At 35.3% G+C, this 21,214-nt stretch overlaps 1 protein-coding gene across 1 annotated transcript; it reads left to right on the forward strand.

Moving 5' to 3' along the window:
- GLRX3 (glutaredoxin 3) lies at positions 1-20,898 on the forward strand. The gene is made up of 11 exons (XM_081955826.1): positions 1-157; positions 4,573-4,681; positions 7,862-7,936; positions 8,428-8,629; positions 13,264-13,436; positions 13,526-13,587; positions 15,402-15,459; positions 16,380-16,432; positions 18,331-18,370; positions 18,453-18,545; positions 20,631-20,898. Exons 1-11 carry the CDS (start codon positions 75-77, stop codon positions 20,679-20,681), a joined length of 999 nt encoding a protein of 332 aa, XP_081811952.1. The 5' UTR covers positions 1-74; the 3' UTR covers positions 20,682-20,898.
- Positions 20,899-21,214: the final 316 nt, after the last annotated feature.

The raw sequence follows: 21,214 nt of genomic DNA on the forward strand, positions 1-21,214 counted from the left end.
ATAAAAGAACGTCACGAAGGGGGATAGGCTGAGAACTAAAACACCTCCCCTCCCTTTTGAGCTCAGCAGCAACGATGGCGGCGGGGGGAGCAGCGGAAGCCTTGCTAGAAGCGATATCCTCGGCCCAGTTCCAGGATTTGCTGCAGCGGCCGGACAGGTGGGTACCCAGTCGCTGTTTCGCGGTTATGAGGCCCCGTTGGGGTTTCCTTGGGGACGGGACGGGAAAGGAAGCCACTGCCAAGTATCGGTTGCCGCTTGGCTGGTTCTCCTTGCGCTCCGCTGGGGATTTAAATGCGAAATTCTCCAGGAGGGATGTCTCCAATTTCAGCTTTCATTGTGGACAGCTCTGCCGTTGGGGTTCATCTTTCCTTATCCCCAGCCAGCCTTTGATTAAAGTTTTTCCCGGCTAAGGAATAGAAGATGGGGTCCCCAAAGTGGACAGTATGTTGTCATCTCCATCATCGTCTTCTATAGCACTGTCTATGACAGAGGACTTCAAACTTGGCAAGTTTAAGACTTGTGGACTTCAACTCCCAGAATTCTCCAGCCAGCTGGAGCTGGCTGGAGAATTCTGGGAGTTGAAGTCCACAAGTCTTAAAAGTTCCCAAGTTTGAAGTCCTCTGGTCTATGGAGATTCTTGTGTCTATGCCCCAAAGGTGCTTTTTCAACTAAACTTTCTTGTTTTTCTTTGAAGAGGTTTGGCTTCTCATCCAAGAAGCTCCTTCAGCACTGAAGAAGCTTCTTGGATGAGAAGCCAAACCTCTTCAAAGAAAAAACAAAGAAGTCCACTTGCCTCTTGAAAAAGCACCTTTGGGGACAACTATCGCCTGCATGTCTGAGAATCTCCATAGATGTCTGTCTATTATAGCACTGTTAGTTAAACTAGCAATTATTAAATTATTAGTGTGATATAGTTGGTTGATCTAACTATATAGTTGGTTGATCTATCTTCACACTTTCACAGTGTGAAAGTCCATGAATGAGCTGATGTTGCTAAAGAGTTTGGGGATCCCTAGTCTAGGGTATTTTCAGGCTGTCTGGTTGAATTGGAAAACCTTTCCTAAGAGCAAGACAGTAAGTTTAATTTATTTACAGAAGAAGTTACCCTCTGTCTTCTGACATAAATGGTACTATTGAACCCGTCTTGATGCATGGATGCCAACGGATACACACACCTTTACACCCTTACGCAGTCTTATTCATTTGACCTCATACCAGAAGATTTCCCATGCTTTTCTCATCTCCCTGCAAATGGTCATGGTTTTGTCAAACTTAATTGCAGTTTGTCTCCTCAGTCATTTTAATCCCATTCAGCATCTTTTCTGTAAACTCTTATGACATAAAGGAAAATGTTTCTATATAGCGGTCGTTTCACTATATATTCACTATATGGGGGTCATTTATCTGCCCATCACATCAATCAGCCATACGACCTGGCAGTCTTTAAATACCATTCATCCTCCACTCTATCTGTTCATGTTCCAATGAATGGGTTCCTTGGAGGGAAGATGGGGTTCAACAGAGCAGCATCTGAGAATGATGAGACAGAAGTAAAATGATTTATAAGTAGTCTGGGTGGGCATATGAATAATGTAGGTCAATCCATCTGGGAGTAGTGAATCTGAATGGAAAAGAGATTTGTGACAAACATATTCATACGTCAAATCCTACAGATTTCAGTAAAATCATGACTGGATTACACCTATTAAAAATACTGTGTGTCTACAGGTTGCCTCCTCTCTGTTCTTTAACTGTAGAACCTTTCTGATAAAACTCTCGTTCTTCAGTTTGCCAGATAGGTTGAAATTAAAGCAAAAGATGCAGGTGCGCAAAGAAAGTATACCTGCATCCTCCAAAGGAAAAGATTATTCAGTAATTAAATGTAGCATCTCATCCTTAAATCCTTTTTTATGCTATTTACCATTAATAAATAGATGAATCCTATGTTAGGGATGCATACAGATTGTCCTTGACTTACGGTAGAAATGGGACCAGAATTTCTGTTCTTAAGCAAAACAATGAGTTGTGCCTGATTTTATGACCTTTTTTTGCCATGGTTGTTAAGCAAATCAGTGAAATTAAGTGAATTACATGGTCATTAAGCAAATCCAGCTTCAGCCATTGATTTTGCTAGTCAGAAGCTGGCTGGGAAGATTGTGAATGGCAATTACATCACCTGGGATCCTGCAGGCATAATAAAATACATGCCAGTTGCCAAACACCTGAATTTTGATCACATGACTGGGGAGGCTGTAATTGTATGTTTGAGTACCAGTTGTGAGACACTTTTTTCAATGCCATTGTAACTTTGAAAAGTCACAAAACAAATGATTGTAAGTCAAGGACTACTGTAGCTCCCTAGTTTCTTACATGTATTCTTTAATTTTTTTCATTGAAAATCAAATAATTTAGGCAGAAGTTTGGTTTGCTACTCCAGTTTCATCTTGTTTCTTACTTTTTTACAACTGAATTGAACTAGAGAGGGAATGCATGAACTGTGTGTATTATTTCTGTAGAACTAGTTTTTGTGCTGAGCAAGGTAGTATTAAAATAAAACTCTGATGTTGCTGAATGTAGAGTTTGGTCCCAAGGAGTCTTGCCGCCTATGAATATGTATGAATATAGAGGTGAGAGAAGGGCATTATCTCCTTCACATTTTAGAAAATGAGAATGAGAGCACGAAACTGTATTTAGGTGGGAAAGGAGGAGTTTTGCCAGTGACTCAGCAGGACAAACCCTTAGTTAGTCCAAGCTGTATTAATTGTTTTTCTAACATACTGCAGTGCAGTTTTAGGAAATAGATACAAATCCACTTTAGATGGAATTATTCTAGGTGAAAGTATAAATAATATAATGCATTGAAATGAAATAAAAATATGTGGGAAAGATTTAAGAATTCTTTCTTCTATATACCTCACTGAAGTATCTTTCCAAAGCTGGAATGTGTACATATCCCAAATGTAAAAAAAAAAGTAAAAAAAAAATTGTAAAGAACAAGAAAAACATATGAAGAAATGACTTTCCCAGTATCCCAATAAGAATAAACAATATTAATAACTTATTCTCTTAAAATGTAAAAATAAATCTTTCTTCCATATCCCATCTGGTATCTACAAGCAAATCCACAAAACTTTGTCATTACCGTTCTGATGCCAGCAAAAGTTCATTAAGTGTTAGCAGAGATAGCAATGTATATTTTAACCTTGATTTTAAAAAAAAAACTATATTCCCTCTTTTTACTTCTAGCAACCTGGATTTTTTTTTGCCCCTTCACATAATGTTCTAGAATTCAATTCTTTTTCATTCTTTTCTTTGTCCCTTTGCACAAAATTCTTCACGTCGGTCTGCAAAGCTGAAAATGTTGGTGAACTCTGTTCTACAGTAAAAGTTGTTCCTCTTCCATAATATCTTTTAAACACAGCTTATCAATAGTAGCAGCCACTCTTAAAGTTAACTTCTGGGTCCATTGTTTAAAAATACCCTTTAGTGTGTCCAATGTTAAAATATTTTGTTCCATTTTTATATTAGTAAGTCAAATTTAACTCTTTCTTTCTTTTAATTTCTTTCAAGATTTAGTTCTAGTTCCTTTTAGTTACTTCAATATGCCAATCTATGCTTTTCTAATCCCTTAGTCTGTTTATATTTTCCCAGCAACAAAGTTCTAGTCATTCTTTTGCTATTTATACCAAACATTAAAAAAAAACCCTTTAAACTTGTATTTAAAATGTCTTCTGCTAAGAGTGAAGTTTTAAGCTTGACAATCCAAAAGCTCTTTTTAGTGGAAAAGCAGTTGAAAGTGATTTGAAAAAGAAGCATGTGAATCCAATGTTTGAAGGCACTGACTATGGTTTGAGCAAGATGGTTATTCCCTTGCCTCCCAGAGCTCTAAACCTGCTAGAGACCACTGTCTTGTAGTCTCCTTGCAAGGTACAACTAACTGGAACACTTGTGGGTGATCTCAGATCCTCTCCTTATCTGGAGTGGAATTATGAAGAGCTGATCAACTTTCTGGGTCTTCATTCTACCAAGGTCACCACTTTGCTTTTAGAGGAACGGTCTTTATTTTGTCCCTGGAAATTCAAAAAATGAAAAAAAAAGTGTCTTTTTCATAGCTTTCTAATGCAGAATGTTTTTAACTACAACTGAGCAAGTAGGAATTGTGTACCAAGAATTACCTGAGAAGGTACTTTCAACTTTTGTTATGCAGAGAATGGTTGGACTGGAAGTCTTTGATATTCAGTTTCCCCGTTGAGGAGCAACTGTCAGGATCTATTCTTTGGCAACAGTAAACAGGATGTGAAGGGAACAGCAATGAATGTGAGCTGAATTTGGATCAGCCTTGAGTAGAATCAGTAGGTATGCTGCAGGGAATATAGGGACTGGTAATATATCATGTCAAAATCTTGGCCCATTGCTACTGTCTATTTTGACTGACAAGTGGTTCTCTTTAGGCAAAAACGTGATTCCCCCCCCCCCTGCCAAATTCTTACACTGCACCTCTAGTTGTTTTTTACATTGCTCTGGTCTACAAAAATATCTGACTGCTATGTGTTTCTTTTTTTCTTATTGCAGGTCTTTAATGGTGGTTCATTTTTGGGCCCCGTGGGCTCCTCAGTGCGTTCAGATGAATAATGTCATGACTGAGCTAGCAAAAGAGCATCCACAGGTTATGTTTGTGAAAGTAAGTCAATGTATGTGTGATTGCTGACTTTGAACCAAACAGGTGAAGTTATTCCAAATTTAACTTTAAAAATGTGAATTGGGGCAAGTGATTTTTGTTCAATCTCCCAATTATTTTCCATTTCCATTCGTGGCGTATCAAATGCTTTCTTTAGTAAAAGTGAATATTTTCTATACTCTTGCTTTTAAACCAGGATAAACTGTTAAAATATGGATATAAAAGTGGGGTTAATGCTTGACCACCCAGAAAATGATGCAGGACAGACTTCACTCTGTACTAAACATCAGGATTGTGAATTGTGCCAACAGTGACAGTAAAATGGCTGATTCTAAACATTGTTGCCATGCTTTATTTTTAATAAATCCTATATAGAGGCTTTTGAGATTGATAGCATACAATAAGACCTTGATTTAACAAACTAATGGGGGGAAGGGTCACCTTAGAGATGAATGTCAAATAAAAGGCAAATGGAGTATTACATTTACATAAGATGTGCAGAATATGTTTAAATGTACATAATGTGAACTGGTTTGCTTAGAATAAAATCTATTGTCTGAAATGCAGTTTTTATCTGTTACATCCAAAATTGGATAAATTGAGGTCAGTAAAAGAATTTATTCTAGTAAGAGTGTATTAATTAATTGATTTGTCATATGCTGCTGATTAAGCAGATCTCTCTCACTTTTCAATGCAGTTCAGGTCTCACTTTTCAATGCAGTTCAGGTGACCAAAATGTCTGCCTCTTTAAATTATTTATATTAACATACCGTATCATGTACTGTTATCCTGGGTATATTTACAATTTCTAGTAAGATGTTTCAAATAATCAAGGAAAAATAAGTCTACAATGCGTATATCTCTGTGTTATAATATGTATACTTCATGGGAATTAGTATAGAAAAATGCAAAATTGGTAGAAATTTTGAAGTGACAAGAAAAACATTCATTTCAAAAAGAAAAGTTGGTGTAACTGAAATATAGTAACACATGGGTTTTTTAAAAAAACAGGTTTTTTTAAAAAAAACATAGGTTTTTTAAAAAGAAAAACCCTATCTAAATTAATTTTCCTTAATACTTTATGAAAGTATGTTATATAACCTGGTTTGTTTGGTATATCAGATTGCAAAACCATATATTAATTGTTAAATGCATTTAACATTTGAATTTGTTTAACATTTAATTCAAAATAAATAAGACTTTTCAGCATTTGTTTTATAAAAAAAAAGTTGAAGTCCAAAACTGAAGAAATTACCAACATTATAGAAAAATTAAATGTTTCTGCTTAATTTCTTACTGTACTGCTAAGGGAATACACATTTTGCCATATGAAGTTTAATCTAAACCAGTCTCAGTTGATGAATATTAAAAGTACTGTTATTACCAACAGTTTTAATTACTTCTGAATCTTTGAGATGCAAACTTTCCTCATAGAGGAAGAGAATGTAAAATGTAAGCATCCCTCCTGAAATTTTAAATAAAATGAGAAAAAACAAGGAAGCCTAAAATTCAGTCTATAATGCATTCTATTATTCATAGGAAATATGTGGTAATATAGTGTTGCAGATTGTCCTTGTTAATGACCCAATTGTGACTGGCAGTTCTGCTGCTAAGTTATCCTACAGATCCCCATATAAGGCATCAGCTCCCAGATGTCTTGGCTAGGACTGTGATAGCCAGATACAAGCTGAAGTCCTCAGATTTGGAGGAGAGCAAGTTTGAAAAAATCCTAAACTGTTATGTATCTGGAGCAGTGGTTCCCAACCTTTTTTGGCCGTGCCTCACCTAAGCATCTTTAAAATCCTAATGCGCCCCCTGTGACATATAATGCTTACTTTACTCAAAAAGTGAACTGTACTCATGTGGAGGAAGCCTAAAAGGACATTAACTTGGTTTAAACAATGATGAAATTGCCCCCCTGTGGGGCATGGGCCCCACATTGGGGACCACTGATCTAAAGTTATATATTAATTAATTTTTACATAATTAATAGTTTTTAAAATATTTTAAGCATAACTTTTGATTACTCACATGAATATTTATGGTTGTTACAGTGAATGAAAGCTAGCAGCATTACTTCTATTTATTAACATGTACCTTTACCCCAATGTTTGTGCCTTAAATATATAGTTTTAGACTGTTTTATTATTCAAGTAATTCATTCAGTTGTGTAGTTTTGACCTATACTATGTTTATATTATGCAAAGAAATGTTTATTTGCCATTTCCAGAAAAATATTTGAATTCTTTCAAACTATGTTCAATTTCAAAACATCTGGATGTTAATAGGAATCTTTCTATGGTCAAATAATCAGATCTGTTTATACTTTAATCCCAAAAGTCACCAATTCTTACTCTGTCATTATAATACATTTATATTACATATAAAAAACACAATTTGATTACTAAAGCATTATAATTAATGCTTTATTATAATGATATAATTAAAGCATAAATGTCTGTTACACTTGCTCATTTTTTATCTCCAAATTGTTCGGGCCCTTCATAGTTTCCAAGTATGCCAAATTAGATCAGGAGTCCTGTAGTTGTACATGGAAGCCTCATTACAAATTGCATTTTTGCAGTTTGATATTGGGTTGTCAATTTCTCTTGTCAACTTAGCAGCGCGCTAATACCTAGCGGTCTTTCAAGAGTTAAAAACTAAAATGTACCAGGCATCAATAGTTTATTGAAGAAATACTCCTTTTTTTTGCTTCATAATTTGCAGAAGGCTGGAAATGTCAGTCATGATGTACTGCCTCTTGAAATTAGTCAATAGAGCAAACAGCAAGAATTGCTGTGGGCAGAAAATAAGCACTGTAATCATGACATAACTGGGGTCAGTGATTTATGGATTTCAATATAGTAGTAGCTGCATATGATTGAAAATTTACTAGGTCACTAGTGCACCACGAATTTTATTCACAGCCTCTAGGCATCTTTTGAAATGTGCAACAAAATAAAAACCTCTGAACCTGTTTTGACATGGTAGGCTCTGTGGATGACAAGCCTGCCCTGTGAGTTTCATTTAAATGCAAATGTGTCACAAACTTTTGCGCTGAAATCCTTTTTAAACATTTAACATGACTAAAAGAACAGGGTAGACAAGATCAGCAAGTGCAATCTAAACTATAAATAAGCTTTTGGAAACGAAATCATATTTCCTTCTTTTTTTTAAAAAAAGCTGGAAGCTGAAGCCGTGCCGGAAGTATCGGAAAAACATGAAATTTCTTCTGTTCCAACGTTCTTGTTTTTTAAGGTAAACTTATTTTATCTTTCTTGAATTAATGCTTTCGAGGAGAATACATTATTTCTAGATAAATGCTTATATGTTTTACGATATTCAATTTATATATAAATTTTAGGAGTTTCATAATTAAGCTATATAGAATTCCTGTTTTTTAAATATGGCCTCAGAAGCTATTTACAAGAAACTACATTTCAGTTATTAACCATATTAAAATTAATTTGATACCTAAGCTGATAGTGTTGACTTAGTTATTAAGATATCTTAGAAGCTCTGTTTTAATCATTTTGATTCTCATGCCCACTGATGGGTTTACTAACTTACTATGCTCTCTTTCATGACTTCTTGTGAAATGAATTTCACACCAGCTGCTATATTTGAATTTTTCTTGTGGCTTTTAATATAGCGATATGATTTTCTTCTCTATCGTATGGCGATAGTTTTTAGAATTGCGTTGTTGTAGCCTTTGCAAATTGATCAAAGTGGCTACTGTCTGTTGACAGAATTCCCAGAAAATTGATCGCTTGGATGGCGCTCATGCACCAGAACTGACCAAAAAAGTTCAGCGACATGCATCTAGTTTGACCCTTTCATCTGCTTCGGCTGATAATGAAAAAGAGGACCTTAATTCACGACTGAAGAAACTGATTAATGCCGCACCTTGCATGTTGTTTATGAAGGGAACACCTCATGAAGCTCGCTGTGGTAAGAAATATTTTAAATGTTTGTGTGGTGGAACAATTTATTATATATGATTTTGTGTTATAGGTTTTCTTAAAAAAATCTGATCTCTGAATGTTCAGGACTGATCAACATTCTTTTTAGCAAGTCTACTACTATTTCACTCATTTAGCCTGGGGATTAAATGATGGAGGACACAGTTGTCTTGGTTCAGCTTCCTTTCAAGGTTCTCTTGAAAGGCTTCAACTGCAGCTATGCTATGCCTAGGTCTGGTTTTCTGGCTTCAGGAGACTTACAAGTTGTTGTTAGGTTAGGAATACTGTATAGGTAGTCCTCAACTTATGGCCACAATTGAGCCCAACATTTATCTTGCTAAGTGGGAAATTTGTTAAGTGAGTTTTGCCCCATATTATAACTTTTCTTGCCACATTTGTTAAGTGAATCACTGCAGCTGTTAAGTTAGTAACATGGTTATTAAGTGAATCTGGCTTCCTCATTGACTTCGCTTGTCAGAAGGTGGCAAAAGGGGATCACATGACCCTGGGACATTGCAACTGTCATAAATATGAGTCAGTTGTTGAGTATCCGAATGTGAATCACATGACCATGGGGATGCTGGCAATGGTCATAAGTGCGAGAATGGCCATGTTGCTTTTTAAAGTGCCATTGTAACTTTGAATGATCACTAAACCAACTGTTGTAAGTCAAGGATTACCCGTAGATCATTTTGGATAGAAAGGGGAATAGGGGAAAGAGATAGTAGAGGTTAAGTCCTATATGAAGTACCAGTATATGGAGAAGAGGTGTGTAGAAATCCTTGCTTACAGAGATACTACTCTTGTTGACTGAAACTATTCCAACATTGGCAGAGACAGGTGGTCAGAGTATAATTATTCCATTCTCTCTCAAACCACACAAAAGAAACCTTAACACTTAAAAGTATGATAATATTTTAAGTGTGGAAGATGAGCAAAGGGTTGGGAGTGATTTCTTTCGCATTTATAGCTATAGGATTAATGAGCTATGCAGTGGGTTTCTGAAAAGAAGAAACTCATCCAATTCAAGGTAATAATGCCTGTATCCTTTAGGTCAGTACTGTAGCTGTTGTTCTGTCTTTGGAAGGAACTCGGGTGAATGGGAACACCTGAATATGTGAGAATCATTCAGCTATATTTATTCTAAGAGTATATAAAAGATTCCAAGTTTGTTCGTGAACTTCAATATAGCTCCTGTATTATTTTTGAGCAACATATGTTAGTAACAAAAAATGGATCTCTTGTAATAATATATAATGGATTCATCTTTGAGGACATTGTTTGATGAATGAACCAAATTTTGCCCCTACTTATTATCATTACTCTTCTCTTTACACATTATTATTCAACATTTTCTTCATTATCTTTTGTCACAAAATATTTCTGTCTCTTAATTAATTTGCTGTGTATTGGTTTGCTGTATAAATCATTTCTTTCACAGAAGTGCAGCTAAGTCTTGACTTACAACCATCCATTTAACAACTGTTCAAAATTGCAATGGCACTGAAAACAAAAATTACGACCGTTCTTTGCACTTACAACCATCACAGCATCCCCACTATCACGTAATCCAAATTCAGGTGCTTGGCAATCAGCGTGTATTTACAATGGCTGCAGGACCCAGGGGGTCTAATGTTTGCTATTCGCAACCTTCCCAGCTGGTTTCTGACATGCAAGGTCCACAGGGGAAAGCTGGATTCATTTAATATCATATGATTCACTCAGCAACTGCAACTGATTCACTTAATAACAGTTGGCAAGAAAGGTCAGAAAATTGGATGTGATTCACTTAATGCCCTTGCTTAGCAACGGAAATTCTTAGTTACATTCACTGAGTTCATTTATTAAGTTTAATGTAATACTGATTGATAAGCTATGCATGCCTACTCATTCCAGAACAGCAATATAACCGGAATATAAATGAATGTGAGGAAGAGATGGGCGTTAGCTGTACTGTGCTATTCCTTGGCTGCTGCTGTATCTGTCTATAAATATCATGCACATTGACAACAACAGATTATCTGTATTTTGGCTCTTATTTCCCCAGGAAAATTACAAAAATAGTTACAAATGTACCATATTTTTCAGAGTGTAAGACACCTCCCCTCCCCAAAGTGGGTGGAAATGTCTGTGTGTCTTATAGAGCAAATATTGTGGCAGGGAGAGGGGTGGTGGTGCAGCACCAATCAGATGTTCTAGAATGGGCCATAGCAAACGGGCTGCGCCAAATAGGTGGTGGCGAACGGGCCATGCCAAACGGTCTACGGCGACCAATGGGGGGGCGAGGGGGGGCGAGTTGAATACCGGATGGATACTGAGAAACAGAGGAAGATTTTTTTTCTTGTTTTCCTCCCCAAAAGCTAGGTGTATTTTATAGTCCAGAGCATCTTATAGTCCGAAAAATACAGTATATTATAAAATTCTCGAGATTGCCCTATAAGTACTGTATAACTGTTTTCAGAACAGGATATCAACTACACAGAGTTACTGATTCTAAAGTTCCTAACAGATTGTGCCCAGACTAATTGACTTAAGAAAGACAATGGTTTGCCATTTATGTCTGAGTATAATTGAATAATTGGAACCAACAATCCTTATTATGGCTGGCATTTCATCACTGCCTATGTAAAATCTATTTACAACAATGTGATATTTCCTCTGCCCTAGCTCCTTGCTTATAGGTGTTTTTGCTTGCTGATATCATTAGTATTACACAACGATTATACGTAGCTTTCATCTCTTTTAGTGTACATTCTCATTATGCAGCCTTGGTCTGTATGTTCTTAAATGTACACTTCAGACATGCTTTCATTAGCTTTTGCATTGCTCAGATTGCATTGGTTTTTTTAAAAAGTCAAATATTTTGTTATGGGAATAAGGTATGATGTTGGCACTTTATCCTTAAGCATAATAACATTTTCAGCCTGCTACTTTAACCCTTAAAAATGACGTCCCATCAATCAATCTTTTTGTCTTTTTATAGTTGCCTACAGCTAAAATAATGTGCTCTTTTCTTTAGAAGCCTCTTACTGTAGAAATGAATTAATATATTGGTAGCAAAATAACCATCAGCAATCACCCTGTAGCTGTTTACTAATGAACTCCCAGATGAATGGGGAAAGAAGGGAGATCAGGATCCTTGTTTCACTTGAGGCAGTACAAGAACTTAATGCTTCAGTTCTACCAAGAAAAGCAACTTATACATCATATAAATAAATACTGTTTGCTCTTGGCTCAAAATGCAGATTATGAAGACCTCAAGCTACAGTACAAAACAAAAGTAATGGGAAAATTTGCCAGATAGAAATCTTGAATAGGTTCCTTAGAACATGCACTTATTTTAAAACTGTCATAATATATCTGGTGTCTTGGAACTTCTTGTAAATTGGGCAATATTTTTCAGATACCATGCAAAGCTGTGAATATATAGCAACACATGTAGATGCATAAGGAAAGGTTTCTGTTTTGTAAGGAGAAAATTTGAATGTAGTAGATGAGATTATATACACATGTACATATATAGTATATATTTTGTTTCATTACTCTTGTTTAAACGGAGTTAACAGTAAAAGAACATCTTTGATACTGAAATATAAATATGAAATATCACAGTTGTACAATTGGGATTAAGGAGATGGATAAGTGATACTATTTCATTGGCCACTCCACTTCTTGGCTGCTGCTCAGTTTTATACCTTGAATTATTAAAATGTTTGTTAACTAACATTAAGCAAAAATTTTCTGGTTGAGTCAGCCAGAACTTTTCATTAATGTACATATATTTTCAACAGTGGCCACAGTTGGAGAGGAAGAGAAATATGTTATCAGGGGTTGATAATGATTCTGGAATAAAATTATGAGTGTTATATATACATACAACTCAAATGAGAAGGAAGGACTCACTGGAGAAGAGCCTAATGCTGGGAAAGACTGAGGGCAAAAGAAGAAGGAGATGACAGAGAATGAGGTGGCTGGATGGAGTCACCGAAGCTGTAGGCGTGAGCTTAAATGGGCTCCGGGGGATGGTAGAGGACAGGAAGGCCTGGAGGAATGTTGTCCATGGGGTCGCAATGGGTCAGACATGACTTTGCAACTAACAGCAACAACATATTTTGTGTAGGAACCACATAGAATATAGAATAACAAGGCTGTAAGCGACCTTGGAGGTGTTCTAGTCTAACTCTTTGCTCAAACAGGAGATCCCATTCTGGACAGATGGTTGTCTAATCTCTTCTTGAAACCTCCAGTGACAACACCCTCAACTTCTGGAGGCAAGCTATTCCACTGATTAATTGTTCTCACTGTAGGAAATTTCTCCTTAGTTCTAGGTTGGATTTCTCTTTAATGAACTTCCACCCATTACTTCTTGTCCTCCCTTCAGTTGCTTTGGAGAATAGGCTGATCCTCTCTTTTCTGTGACAGCCTCTCAAGGACTGGAAGACTGTTCTCATGTCACCCGCTAGTCCTTCTCTTTGTAAATCTAGACATATCCCTTTATTTTACCATAATTTAATTTTGTGGGAGACTTCTGTTAGTTAAAGATTGATACAGCTTCATTAAAAATTGTGGGTTTTTTTCTTTTTGTTTCTTCTCTCTCTCTCTCCCCCCCCCCCACTCTTCCAGGTTTCAGCAGACAAATCATAGAAATTCTTAACAAACACAACATCGTGTTTAGCAGCTTTGATATCTTTTCTGATGAAGAAGTGCGCCAAGGTCTAAAAGCATACTCCAATTGGCCTACTTATCCACAGCTATATGTAAACGGAGAGCTTATAGGTGGATTGGACATTGTTAAGGTTAGAAAATAAAACCAACTGTTTCCTTTTTTAAGAAAAAAAAACCTAATTAAAAAAGTATTTTACGACTACAACCTTTTTTATTATAGGAGCTTGAGGCTTCAGGCGAATTGGATACAGTCTGCCCTAAAGCACACAAATTAGAAGACAGGTATGGTGCATTTTCTGTTTATCGTAAAGAAGAAAATGGGTATATTCCCATTTTAATTGGTTATTAATTGGAATTTAATTGCTGTCCACTTTTTAGTATTGTTAGTTTTCTTTTTCGTGCTACAAAAGAAAACCTGTACAACAATGTGTGTAATATGTGCATCTTCTTTTTTCCTTTTAGTGTTTTTCAGCTTGATTTCTTTTTTTAAAAATACTTAAGTATAAGAATACCCATTGCTGTTCTATAAAATGACGATTGCCAAATCAGATTAGTCCCAACTAGCTTGGTCAGTCACCAAGGATGGAAATTTTTTTGTCTGCATTCATTGGAAAATCCATAGGTTGTTATTCTCTATACTAATGGCTTAAGAGAATTTATCTTCAGTTCTTTCAAGTACAAACACTATCATTTTCTAAAATACATTATTCTTCCAGTTCCTCAAGAGAACATAACTTACATAAAAAAACTAGTTATGCAAAATATTTCTAGATCAAAACAGTTTTATCCCAGAATGTTCCATTCTGAGGTTTTGAAGGGCCTATTTGGAATGACATGTTCCGGTTTTCTTTAGAAGTCGGAAAAGTGGATTTTGAAGTGGGAACATTTCTAGTAAGTTTGCAGTCATTATAAGACTTCTTGTAAGACTGAAACTGATACTCTGGTGTAGGAATGTTCTTCATCTCATCTTTGGAGGTTTCCATTGTCTTTATCCTGTTGACCCAGTGTCCCCAACCCCCGGGCCGTGGCTGGTTCAGAATCAGGCCACAGAAGCGGTGGGTGAATGCAGACGTGCATGTGCAGCTCCATTTGCATGTGGAGCAGACGGGTGAGTGTGTGTACAAACACCCCTCTGTGCGAACGCCGCTTGTGCAATTGGAGGTGCACATGTGCGCTGCCCATCATTTGCACGAAACCCTCTGGTCCCCGTCCCCCCCGTCCCCCACCCGGTCTGCAAAGCCAGAAAGGTTGGAGACCGCTGATGTTGACTACACATATTCATAGGCATAGATTTGCTGAGATTTTACTGTTATTTCATTATTCTTGTATATTAGCAATTCTCATTGTTAAAATGCCATCACAGAGCCTTTTAATTAAAACAGCTTTACTGCTAGATACTAACAAGGCAGAGTTCAGAAGAAAAACATGTTGCATTATTTATGAAATATATTTGAATAATCATGATGACATTAGAAACTGTGAAGAAAGTTGACAAAAGTGGTTTCAAGATACTAAGTCATCACTGCTGTTCTTTGGATTATTTTGAAGTAATTCCTACTATGTTCAGTAGAGATTAAGTGTTGTGATTCTGGCTGGATTTCTAAGAAAAAAAGGTAATGCTTGAGAATCCATTGCTAGCCACTTTTTAGAAATGTGTATCCTTGTTATTGATGTAGTTGCTTAATGGGCTTTGTCACTTCTGTTGTTATATTAAACTTTGTTTGCCATTTTTGGAAATAAATGTTACATTTTCTTTGGGTTAAACTTATTATAAATTCATGAAAATAGTTGGAAGTCACTACTTCTGTGTATGTTACATTGATCTTATTTGCAAAAATGTACTAAATATTATTCTTTATTGCATTTCTAATATGAATAAGCAGTTGTAAACAGCCAATTACAGAGATTCTTTAAATGTATACATGGAAATGCATTGTTAGAAAATAATTTTTAAATCCATATCTTGTTATGAGACAAAAATAAGTAAACATAAAATTGTTGAAAGAACAGTGACATGTTTCAGTGAAATTCTGTTTTTGATCTGTATTCTCTTACATGTTAATGCCAAGCTTTTATCAATCTTTTCCTTTTTTTAGGCTCAAAGATTTGATAAACAAGGCCCCTGTGATGCTGTTCATGAAAGGGAATAAACAGGTAAGATTTGTAAGAATGCTTTCGTTTGATGAGCATTGCAGCTTATTACAATAATGCATTAGCTGTCCCCAACCTTATGATTTCTATATACAACAGAACTACAATGTCAGAATAAGAACTACAATCCCAGATTATGAGGAAATGTCATCTGGAAAATGTGGTTGAAAGGTTGGAGCGTACATATTCTTGGAACTAAAAAGCATAACTCCATGTATTTTTTGGCTAGAAAACTAACTAAATACAAATAGAAACAGCTATTCGTCACGAGAAAGGAATTCCTAAAGTATAGTTTTTGAAAAAAATTGTTTGTAACATTTGAGGCCAACACTACTTTATTGTTCCTGTTTAGTGACCATTTACAGTTGTGACAGTGATGAAAACATAACTTTGCGACTTTAAATCTTTGCAGTTAGAACCTTTGCGTGTAGGTCTTTAATGGAAAGCTGAAGACATGATAATTAAAGTTTCAGTTTCACTTACCAACCACTTCATTTAATGATTTAGTTGCCAATTCCAATCGTGGTTACTAAACAAGGACTACTTGCAACCATGCTTTCATGTATAGTTAGGTAGATAAACACATATAAAGGTCATAGTAGACTGAACTGCATATCTGATAAACTGGTATAAATATCGTTCTGAGGCGAAGACAGGGAAAAAATTGTTCACATTACTTTTTAGAATGTCTTATTTTTGGTTCTTTATCTATGAATTGTTCCAACCTGTTGCCTTCTAAATATTTTGGCAATTAAAATAATGTTTGAGTAGTAATCCACGGTCTTTTGAGGAGTTCAGGTTGGAGAATGTAAACATCCAAAGACTATCTTAATTTTTTAAAATTGATTTGCCGCAGTTTAAAATTAATACATATATATTAATCTAGTAGAAAACAATGATTTGTTCTTTTATTCTTATTTTAGACAGCAAAGTGTGGATTCAGCAAGCAGATCATAGAAATTCTAAATAATACTGGGTATGTAAGTAATGTATTAAATTTTGTTAAAATAAGCCAGCTTATTATTTTCTTGCATTATACATGATATAAACTAAAAACTTTCTAAAGATTAAATATGTATTTTGTTAAATATTTCAGCATATTATTTTCTTGCATTTAACATGTTATAAACTAAAAGCTTTATAAAGATTAAAAACATCTTTAGTATATTAATTCTTAGCCTTTTAATCTTTATAGTACTTTTACCTTTTCAATAACCATGAATTCTCTGATTGAATCTTTTGTTGTCCCCTCTACATTTTTGCGTTCTTCCTCTATATACTGGAAGGGTCTTTGCATCTGGTTGCCTACTATTATTATACTTAATAATTAAATTGAAAAAAGACATTTTACCAGATTTGGCAACTAATCCTAACCCTAACCCCTCATTTCCATTCATCAGTTCTGTTGATTGTCTCAGTGGCAACCTGCTAAACTATTGGTAAGACATGGACTCTAATGGCATCATCTCAGTAGTCAGTTTAGGACTGTAATATTAACCTTGTTAACTACATTATCAGAATGACATCTCATGCTTAAGATCTTTTGTTCAGGTTCCCTCCTCTTAGAGTTCAGTTTAAATCCCCTTGATCAAGTTCAGTATGCTTTGATTATAAGAGCCATCGTGGTGCAGTGGTTAGAATGCAATACTGTAGGCTAACTCACTGCTCACGCCAGGAGTTCGATCCTGACTGGCTCTCTCAGCCTTTTATCCTTCTGAGGTCGGTAAAATGAGGACCCAGATTGTTGAGGGCAATATGCTGACTCTGTAAACTGCTTAGAGGTGTAAAGCACTATGAAAGCAGTATATAAGTCTTATTGCCATTGCTATATTCCTAACCACTCTTTCTTGGTTAAGTGTCAGGATTCTTTTTAAAAATTGTCTTCAGTTGGACTGACTGACTCAGAAGAGCCACAAAAGCAGTGAACTCTGGACAGGTGATTCTTTCCCCCAACCCCCAAAAATCCCACTATAAGGGTTCAAGGGTGTTTTATTTTGAAAAATAAAAACAAGGTATACATTATGACACTTGCTAGTTTATATGTGTTGTATATAGCCTCTGTCCTATATTACTATCCTATCCTATACTTACTATCCTAAATTACTATATAAATTACGATTACGATAGTACTATCTACTTCATGGTAGTACTATTATATAGCAATGTTTTCTTCTTTAAAATATTGTTCTGGCTTAATTTCTCTCTCTGGAATTTCTTCTGATTTTTTTTCTTCTGTTTCTGACCAGGATAGAGTACTTGCAAATTTCCATATTGTGTGTCTATACTTGTACTTTTCCTTACTTTGCCTCTGTACCATTTCCCCCCTGGACTATTCACTTAGTTTGAGGGGGAAACACCTTCAATTATGTGGCTGCATTATTCTGTTTGCTGGTGTGTGTATGTTCAAGCATAACTCTGGAACGCCTCAAGCAATTTCATCCAAACTTGGTACACAGATGACTTACTCTCTGGAAACAAACACTGGGAGTAAGACACCCCTAAGACACCTCAGAGTGTGTGTTCTGTTAAGATGCAGCCTTTTGTGCCTTAAAATGGCTTCTACCTTACTGCTGTAAAATGACTTCTACTGTATAGAACAGTGGAGTTGCCATGATAACAGCTTCACAGTGGGCTCCCTCTGGTATGGGGGAAAATCCAACATTAGAAATTACATTTGGTCCAGACATTTCCCCCCTATAAATAAATATCCGGGCAATGCCAGGTTATCAACTAGTAGGGAAATAAAATAGGGAAAAAGGCAGCACTGATACTGACAATTTTTCTAAGCAGTTACTCTTTGAGAGTAACAGTTTCAAAACTGTTACTATTTATTTCAAGCTGAAATAATACGTCACAATGTCTTTTTTTATTTAGTGTGGATTATGAGACTTTTGACATACTGGAGAATGAAGAGGTATGTTGTTCAAATGCAACTCTCTTATTTCTGAGCTTAGAAATCTATAATGTGGGACATTAATCAAGTCTACATTTCTTAGGTAAGGCAAGGATTAAAGAAATATTCAAACTGGCCAACTTACCCACAGTTGTATGTGAAAGGTGAACTCGTTGGAGGCCTCGATATTGTTAAGGTGAGAAAAGAATTATTGAGAAGTTTGTAACCATTTCATTTTAAAAAATAGATATCTGCGTTACCCATTTTGATACTTGATGTTCAGATTTATGATTTTTTGTTGCTTATTCTTCAATTGTTGTTTCAATGTCCTAAAAATTTGGGTCCAGGATTAAAGTTAAATAAATGGGAATAGCTTTATTACATTTTATCAGGGCCATATTATTGAAATGAGGAGTTCCTTGGTGCTCTCGTAGCTTACTTGTTTTCTTGCAGGCATTTTGTTACCTTATTAGGTAACATATTAATGAAACATCTGCAAGAAAACAAACAAGCTCATAGAACACCAAGGAGTCCTCAATCATTAATTTGCACAAGTTTCTTTCTGGTGCTTTTGACATTTGAAATATAATGCCTTAAAGTTTTTTTTATAACCTATCATCAGGCTGATATATTGTTGTAAAAAGACATCTTAAATCGTCATTGAATGGTTATACTAATACTAATAATAATGAAAAGTTGTTTCTTGACATCAATCAGTTATTTGTTCTAGGAGCTATCTCTTCTTACTCCCATGGGTGCATTTAAAGATATTATTTGGTTTTTAGCTTTAGTCTTCAACATTATTTTTTTCCGGAAACAATATGTTTTGCAAAAAAAAAAGTGTCACATTTCTGAAAAAGAAGGTAAGATTTTATTGTATACTTTTAAACAATGGCCCTGAAGGAAAAAAATAGATCTATATTTCTTGCTCCATCTTCTTATATTTGTGTGTGTGCACACAATGTACAAGCATTGACTTCAAAACCTAAATACTCCGGGGTCTATTCTTGTCTTCAGTGTTTTATAGTCAATATTAAAGTCATTGTATCTCCTGGGAAGGAAGAATCAATAAGTCTCATTAGTTTTTTTTTTTAAAAAAATAGCTTTATATTATTTAGCTCATATAATTATTTTTAAACAAATGTTCAGCAGTATACTGCATTCAAAGATTATACATTGTATGGTTTTAAAGAATATAAGATATTTTCACTTTTGTTAAATGTAGGTTCTGTTAAATTTCCTTACATGACACACATGTTTTGAGGCCCTAGGAATTGAGATGAATCAAATGATACAGTTCACATTTTAATCATTTTGAAAATCTACTGGGAAATATTTTTCATTGACAGCAACATTTTTCCGCAAGTTCCAAAACCAGTTGTTCTACATTATTTCCTTTATTCTCCAGCGTAGAACATTTAACAGGCTTATTTAGTTTCATTAGCATAGAAATTTCTCAGGACGTTGCAAACTAATTGTAGGCTTTGGCCTATACTTTTTTTTTAAAGTATGTAATTTTTTTTGAAGTCATTGTCTTTTTTTGAAGTCAGTGTCTTTTGCTCTGAATTGTTCTTGCAAATAACCAAATATATAATAAAATATGATTAACAATACCAAAACAAAAATCTTGCTTATAACATTTACCCTTTCCCATTTGTGTAATGCTGCTCGTGTTTCTAAGGAAGCATGAACAGGAACAAAACAAGTGTAGAATGTATTCCAGACATAAAGAAAATGCAAGGTTCATTTGAGGCCTTATAGTAAGTAGTGATAATACTTTCTAATGCTTAAGTCCCAGAGAACTTTCCTTGTTAGGAATTATAATACTGGGTTTAGATCATGAATGTCCAGCCTTTTGACTTGCCTAGGCTGGATTGAGTGAAGAGGAATTGGGCTGCATATAAAACATATAATAAAGATAATGTATATAAATCATACAATAACATATATGATCTTGTGGGGCTGCATTCTAACTGTCCAGAGCCATATGAAACCCAAGGATCATGGGTTGGAGACATCTGGTTTAGATGATGAAATTTTACTTGGTCTAAGGTAAAATTCATATCTGAGGCTAGAAAGACTCCCATGAAGCTGTGCCAGCTAAGGTTTTATAGTTGCAATAAAGCAAGTTTATGTGACAGATTTCTAGAACACATTGGTAGATACCCAGTTAATGGATAAAACAGCTATAGGCCCTGGACTTCATGCATCCAACTTGCTTTTTGGTAGAGCTTTTGCAATCATATCGGTCCCTGAATGTTTTCTCTCTTTCTTTTTCCAGGAACTAAATGAATCTGGTGAGTTGTCATCTATCCTGAAAGGAGAAAATTGATGCAAATGGAATACATTGATCAAGACAACTGAAATAGAAACATTATTATTGACATTTGCACTGGAACAGATTACGACAGAAAAAAATCCCAGAACACAGGTTTCTGACTTCCTTTTCATATCACATCATACTAGAGAAGTATGTAAAATGTAGACCTTCATAAAACTGTAAACTTGTGAACATCTTCAGAATGAATTAAAATTGAAGTTCAAACATATTTGAGTACTTTAATTTTTCATTCTATTCACACAGGCATCTAGCTGACCTAGCCCTTGTTTAACTGGTAGATCTGCTCACCATCTTATAGCCATTGAACTTTCTAATATTGTGGTCAGGCTCAAGAATGAGGACTCCATCCTATCAGAATTAATGAGACATATATTTTAGCCATATTTTAAGTAATATGGCTAAAAGAGGCATAGCATAGCACATTTAGGGGATTTTCCTTACCGTCTTTGATTGGAAATTTAATCTGAATTATATATCTCTTACTAAGTTTGTAGTCATTCTTCCAAGCCTTTTTGCTGCAATTT

The sequence above is a fragment of the Natrix helvetica genome, assembly GCF_964273705.1.
Source record: "Natrix helvetica genome assembly, chromosome: 5".
In the NCBI taxonomy this organism is placed as follows: Eukaryota; Metazoa; Chordata; class Lepidosauria; order Squamata; family Natricidae; genus Natrix; species Natrix helvetica.